Here is a 6,774-nt window from a genome sequence, read left to right on the forward strand (position 1 = left end):
AAAATATAGCAATTAAATGTGGGTCCAGGGATACAGCTTAGCAGCACAACACCTGTCTGGCAAGTGCCAAGTCCTGAGTTTGATGCCCGACACCACAAAGAGAAAAGGATGTGTGATGTGATCCACAGCTCCTCTCCCTCTCAGGAACCAGTGCCCAATGCCCCCGCCCGGTACAATGCACCCACAATTCTGTCCGTGAAAAGCCCATAACAACCTCCCGATGCAAACACTGAGAATAAAAGGCTGTAAGAATCCAAAGCTGTGCTTACTGCCTGTCACAAAGTCTGTAAGAAATTCATGTTCAGATTCTGGGTTACTGCCACTTGGCCCGCCTCTGAGTGACCTGGCAGTGATTATAGGTCAACCCTCTAGTCTTATACCACAGTGAACTCTGGTGAGGCACCATCAGCCCACACAGGAGATCCAGGAGTCATGTATGTATGCTTTTGAAGATTTAATGCTTTTGCTTTCTGTGATAGGGTCTCACTGTGTAGTTCGGGTTGGCCTTGAACTCATTATGTAGCACAAGCTGGCCTCAAACTCCAGGTGATCCTTCTGCCTCGGTCCCCCTAGTGCCAAGATTACAGGTGTGCACCACTATACCTGGCTTGCTTTTGTGTTTTACTATCAAGAATTTGTGCCTGAGTTATCAATTAAAAGAAATTCAAGCCAGGCATGGTGGTACATGCTTGTAACCCCAGCACTTGGGAGGCTGAGGCAGGGGGATCACTGCGAGTTTGAGGACAGCCTAGGCTACAAAGTGAGTTGAAGGTCAGCCTGAACACACAATGAAACCCTGTCTCAAAAACACCAAAAAAAAAGCAATTTTTTTTCACTGAGCCACTAGATGGGAAAGCAAGATACAAGTTAAAATGGAATATAAGCAGAAGACACAAATTCTCCAAGGAACTTAAAATCTTTTAAGGGGAGATGAAATTCAAACACTTAAGATGTAAGACAGAACAAGTTCCAAACAGAACAAGACACATATAGTCTTACCGATCAGGGCAGTCCTCACCTTGTTAATCATCAATACTATTATACTCTCATTTATTTAAGAGCCACTATAGGGTGCCTGCTTCCTCTTGAAAAAGAAGTTTCCTTGAGCACCTCCCAGTTTCCCTCTATCACCCTGCAGGCCAACCCAACCTTCTATCTCCAGGGTAAGACTTCCCCAATACAACCTCAAGGAGTTTCCCACTGAACCACTTGGGAGTTTTACTATGCTGTAAATGGACTGCAGAGCATAATTCCCCATCACTTCGCATGGTCCTGCCGTATAATAAACACTCTGGAAAAGTTTATTAACCAGGGTATGAACTCAACTGATAGTTTTATGGGGAGGCTCCTAAATCATTTGTTTCATTTTACAGAAGACAATCACTACAGGTTTGGGGGTTAGTTCCTAAGTCGTGCTGGACCCACATTTAATTGCTACCAGCGTTTATCTCTGGAAAGCTCATATACTACTCTACAGTTTTCTACACTGTGAGCTTTTTATAATGACAGCTACACCCATAAATACTAGCATTGGAGCACAAAATACAAGAAGTCTTCCTAATTTGTAGGACAAAAAGAATGAATCAGATGACCCTGAAGCCCCATTCTGGCTCAGTGACACCTGTGTACAATTACGGACAGTCTCCACATTTGGCATGTGCAGAAATACAAAGTATAATGTGGTCAAGATCTCCAGCAGCTGAGGAATGAGAAATGACAGGCCCATTTTGGGACAGTGATAAAGGGGAGAGGGGACAGTGGGCTGCTATTCATGGTAGGGAGTGTCATCCAGAAGCCTTACCGCAGATAAGACACTGTCCCAGTGAAATTCTACTCTCAGTGTTGAGAGCCTGTCTCCCCTGACATACTCACGGGGCCTACGAAAGGGCGGTGGGTGAGATGGGAGCTCAGCAGCCCGTAAGAGTCCCCAGGCCCCACTATGCCACATTAACAATATAAAGCAGGGCTGGGGTCCAGAGGTAATTAAAAATGCTCACTGCTCTCAGCAACCTGGAGAAGAACATATTTCCTCTCTGAAGTGAAAACACTTAGGTGAAAGAACATTTAGTGAGAACTATCATATGCCAATCACTATGCTCTGAGAATATAAAAATTAAAGATGCTGTCCCAAGCGATGATCAAACATATCAACACAAAACTGTGTAATAAGTATCCTTTTTTAAACTTAAAAAAAAAAAAAAAAGAATTTTGAAACACACCTGGTCTCAGGGGTTTTTTAGAAAACTAATTGTGGACTTGCAAAAATACTGTTTTAGTTTTGAAGATCACTGACAATTATTAAACTAAGAATGCACATCATTAATATTATAACATCATTATATACTACATACTATTATTACCAAAATCAGTATGTTGGGTTAATCCCCTGGAAGGACAGAGTAAACAGCATGACATCTACCCCAATGGTCTCAATTTGAAATGAGTAATAAGCAGGTGGGCTCTCCCTCCGGAAAGCAGCGGGGCCGACTTACGGGTGTGGTTTCATCTCTATGTAGTTCTTGGGTATGAAGCCATCCTTTCCATTGAGCTCTGCCTTGTACCAATTCTGATCACATTCTTCATTCAAAACCTGGGAAGAAATTAGACAAGGAAAAATCAGTCACTTCTCTAAGGTTGCCTGCCTGTGCTGCCTTAGGTTTGTGAAAGGTCTTATTCCAAGTTCTGTCGGTTATACAGAGATAAGACTACTTGTAATTTCAGAAAACCAGCAAAATGTTAAACTCTAAAAATTAAAAACACAAAGAAATTGTCTCTTGAAATCAAAAGTCAGGCTTCCGAATATCTTAAACCTTCAGAAAGAAAGCAGAGCCAGGCACGGTGCCGCACGCCTGTAATCCTAGCACTGGGGAGGCTGAGGCAGGAGGAAAGCTGTGAGTCTGAGGTCTGCCTGCGATAAATAGCAAGACACCATCTGAACCAAACCAAACAAAATGAAAGCACAATGGGGAAAAGTATTATTAGTTTTTTCTTTCTTTTTTTTTGAGACAAGGTCTTGCCATACAGTTCGGGCTAGCCTTGACCCAGGCTGGTCTCAAGCTTGCAGTGACACTCCTGTTTCAGCCTCCCCAGTGCTAGGATTACAGGCATGTGCCACTGTGCCCAGTTTAATATTAGTTTTTTTTTCTTTTTTTAAAGAAAGGAGCTGGATGTGGTGGCACATGCCTGTAATCCTAGCACTTGAGAGGCTAAGGCAGGAGGATTACCACAAGTTCCAGGCTAGCCTGGGGAACACAATGAGTTCAGGAACAGCCTGAACTATACAGCAAGACCTTGTCTCAAAAAAAAAAAAAAAAAAAAAAATTTTTTTTTTGCGGTGGGTCTTTTTTTGGAGACAGGGTCTCACTATGCAGTTCAGGCTGACCTTGAGCTTACTTTGTAGCCCAGGCTGGGCTACAACTTGCAAAGATCCTCCTGCCTCAGCCTCCCGAGTGCTGGGATTACAGGCATGTGTCACCACGCCTAGCAGAAAGAAAGACAGAAATTAGGAAATTCTAGAAAACAGTAAACACTGACATCAGAGAATGAAGGGAGCTCGGTAGAGATTACACATGACCTGGGACAGAGACCTATGACAATAGAAGCAAGGAGCAATAAGGAAGAATTTTTATCCTTCTCTAGAGAGCTCCTAGAATCCAGAGACCCAATCCTGGGATTTTTCAACTGTTTCTCTAGATTACTCCAAGAACAGACCTTCCACCAAGCAGCTCCACAGTGCTGTTGTGTGTGTACAACCACATACCCTTATATGGGAAAACTTTACTCACTATGTAGCCCAGGCTGGCCTCAAGCTCCCAGCGGTCCTCCTGCCTCAGCCTCCTGAGTCCTGGGATTATAGGGGTATGCAACCACACCCAACAGGAAAATTATTTTTAATGGCCAAGCATGGCAAGTCCTACCACTTTATTAACCCTCATGGACCATGTGTTCAGGTTAGATAATGCTAAAGCACACACACCAAGCAGCACAAATTGGGTAAAGACTTTGAGATGATAAACTGAGCCACTGCATTCTACAGATGGGAAAACACATCTAGAAAAATGAAATGGCCTTGAACTAGTGACCTCATGTAGCTCACAATCACACCCAGGGCTGGCATGTAGCTCAGTGGTAGAGCATTTGCCTTGCATACATGAGGCTGAATCATCTCCTTACTTTCAGATTCCAAATGAATGTTCCATAGTTGCCTCCCATAAGCCACATGGACAGGCCGAGCCCTGAGGCTAAGCAGTAGAAAATGAGGACCAAAACAGAATTTGGGGTAGATGCCACACTCTGGATTCTGGACTTTTAACAAAAGGCAAAGGGTAGAAGGTATAAAGTTTGTCTCTGAAAGAGAAGAGAAAACCTAGCCAGGCATGGCTGTACACACCTGTAATCCCTGGACTGAGAGGCTGAGCCAGGAGAGCATAAACATGAACCTAGCCTGGGGAATTTTGCGAGTTCCTGTTTCAAAATATAAAAACAAATAAAAAGGGCTGGGGATGTAGATCAGTGAGAAGGCCCTGGGTTTAGTCCCCAATACCAGGAAATACAAAGGAAAGAGGAGGCAAGAGAGAAGAGAAAGGGGAGAGAGAATAGAGACGTGTGCATTATTCCAAAGTGGTGAGTGAAGGAAATGCCAACTACAATAGTAGTTCATCTACTACATTACAAAGTTCTAAAAAGAAGCCAGTAAGATTCTTTATGAAATAACTTACTCAAGATAATGAACAATGTTCCACTCAGCCAAATTAGAACCTGGGGTTCTTTAAAGTGTCTGATGTCTGTGTGCTGACATTTCCTAGTGACTTACGAAAGGCACTAGAAGGGGCAGACCGGCTGACAGGTAACAGTGACTCCAAGCTGCAAGGATGACTAATCCAGGCTCGTTCACTTTCACAGGCCTGGCCTAAGGAGCTTTGCCCTGCTGGTGCCGATCTGTGATGCTAATCGGCCTCGGGCCACAAGCAGTGGTCACTGGGTTTAAGTGCACCTGTACACAGGGTAAGGTGGCAAATCTGGTGAGAGCTAATAAATGTGCACTGTTCAAAAAAATTAGCACTGTGGGCATGGCAGCTTCACCACTCTCGAGTCTCACACATGCCAACAGTGCAGTGACAGAACTTTTCTTTATTTTTTTTCTCCTTTAAAGTATCATTTTACTAAAGACTGCAGTGATATAAAACATACTAACATATAGTCACAATTTTAAAAATCATTTAAAAACACTAAACTGTGCTGTGCCCAGCAGAGGCATTTTGTTGCTCACAAAGTCAAAACGAAGATAAAGGCTTGGGAAGGGGAGGGCACGTACCCCCTCTCTGGAGCAGGAGACCTCTCAACAACCTGCTGGACAGGAGCTTCTTAACCATTGTATGCCGCATCAGCATTTGCAAGAACGCCCTGACACTTGGATGGCTTAACTTAAAAAGACATTTACAAATTAAATTTTATTCAAATGTTTAAACATACAAACCAGCAAAAGAAACAAATGAACATGAGTAATTCTGAGTAGAGTGAGCGGGAGACCAGAGCCCTTAATGGGTGCCTCTGAAGACTGGTTCTAGATGAAAGGGCACATCCTCCATTAACAATGCTTCAAGCCTGATGCAGTGCTGAGGATGAGGAAGTTGCTTTTGCCACCATTTCCTCACAAAAGATGGCTTATCACTGGCTCATCCCTGACCTCCTCACAAACAGGTAAGCTCACCAACCAACGTTCTGCCCCATTTTGCAGATTCCAAGGGACGTCTCTAGCTCTTTTCATTCCAGCCTCCACATTCCCTCATGTTAGCCATACAAAGAAACACTCTGCATTCACAGAAGCAGACTGGCTGAGAGATGTGATCATGCAAAGAGGAAATGCCAAGTTTTAGTGAAGGTTTTTTTTTTTTTTTTTTTTTTGTAAAAGACACTCTGAAAATAATGTTAGCCCAAATCAGAAAGAAATTTAAGAAATGAAGAATGAGGTGAGCTTTACCATACAGGAAAATTAAAAACATTCTAGCCAGTAGAAGGGGATACCAGGAATTTTTGCAGGGAGGGGTATAAGGAATCGAACTCAGGACACCTCGTGCTTGCTAGGCAGGTGCTTGTGCCACTGAGCTACATCCCCAGCCCAATACGAGGAATTTTTGAGGTGTCACTTAATATTTCTTGAGCAAGTGGAGTGTACATAGGTGTGTTTGATTTGTAAAAATTCACTTCATCATATAGATGCATTTTTCTTTATGTCATTATACCAGAACCTAAAGTTAGAACTAGTCCAGTCAAGAAAACATAGGAATATAGTTTACAGTGTGAACATGAGGAAAATACATCAAGGTCTCACATACTTCAGAGAGAATTTCCACACCCCACAAAATATATGGGAAAGCAGAAAATAACAGTGAGACCTAAGAAATCCCCACAATGATACCTCATCATTGCTACTCTATGAAAAAACTTAACTCCCAGAAGTAAGACTTTCTTCACCATAGACAAATCAGCACTGAGCACGCTCAGCCTTTCTATAGTATGTTATATCACTGCTGGGCTAAATTCTCACTTCAATATGAGACCACTCTAAAGGCAGCACGTGATTTCCATTCATACCAGTAACAACTGGACATTTTCTGAAAGGTTAAGAAGAAAAGAACTCAGTAATGAGATAGATGTGGATCTTGTGGGCCAGGATGCAGCTCAGCAGCACAGTGTTTGCCTAGCATGTATGAAGCCCTGCATTTGGTCCTTAAGAAAGTGGACACACACACACACACACACACACACACACAC

At 43.0% G+C, this 6,774-nt stretch overlaps 1 protein-coding gene across 1 annotated transcript in view; it reads right to left on the reverse strand.

Moving 5' to 3' along the window:
* Grb2 (growth factor receptor-bound protein 2) overlaps positions 1 to 6,774 on the reverse strand; it is a 72,375-nt gene that overhangs the window by 11,933 nt on the left and 53,668 nt on the right. The window contains exon 3 of the mRNA XM_005412295.2: positions 2,493 to 2,590. Coding sequence (XP_005412352.1) covers positions 2,493 to 2,590 — 98 coding nt within the window. The remainder of the gene's footprint in view (positions 1 to 2,492; positions 2,591 to 6,774) is intronic.

The sequence above is a fragment of the Chinchilla lanigera genome, unplaced genomic scaffold (assembly GCF_000276665.1).
Source record: "Chinchilla lanigera isolate Chin_1 unplaced genomic scaffold, ChiLan1.0 scaffold00152, whole genome shotgun sequence".
NCBI classification, from domain to species: Eukaryota; Metazoa; Chordata; class Mammalia; order Rodentia; family Chinchillidae; genus Chinchilla; species Chinchilla lanigera.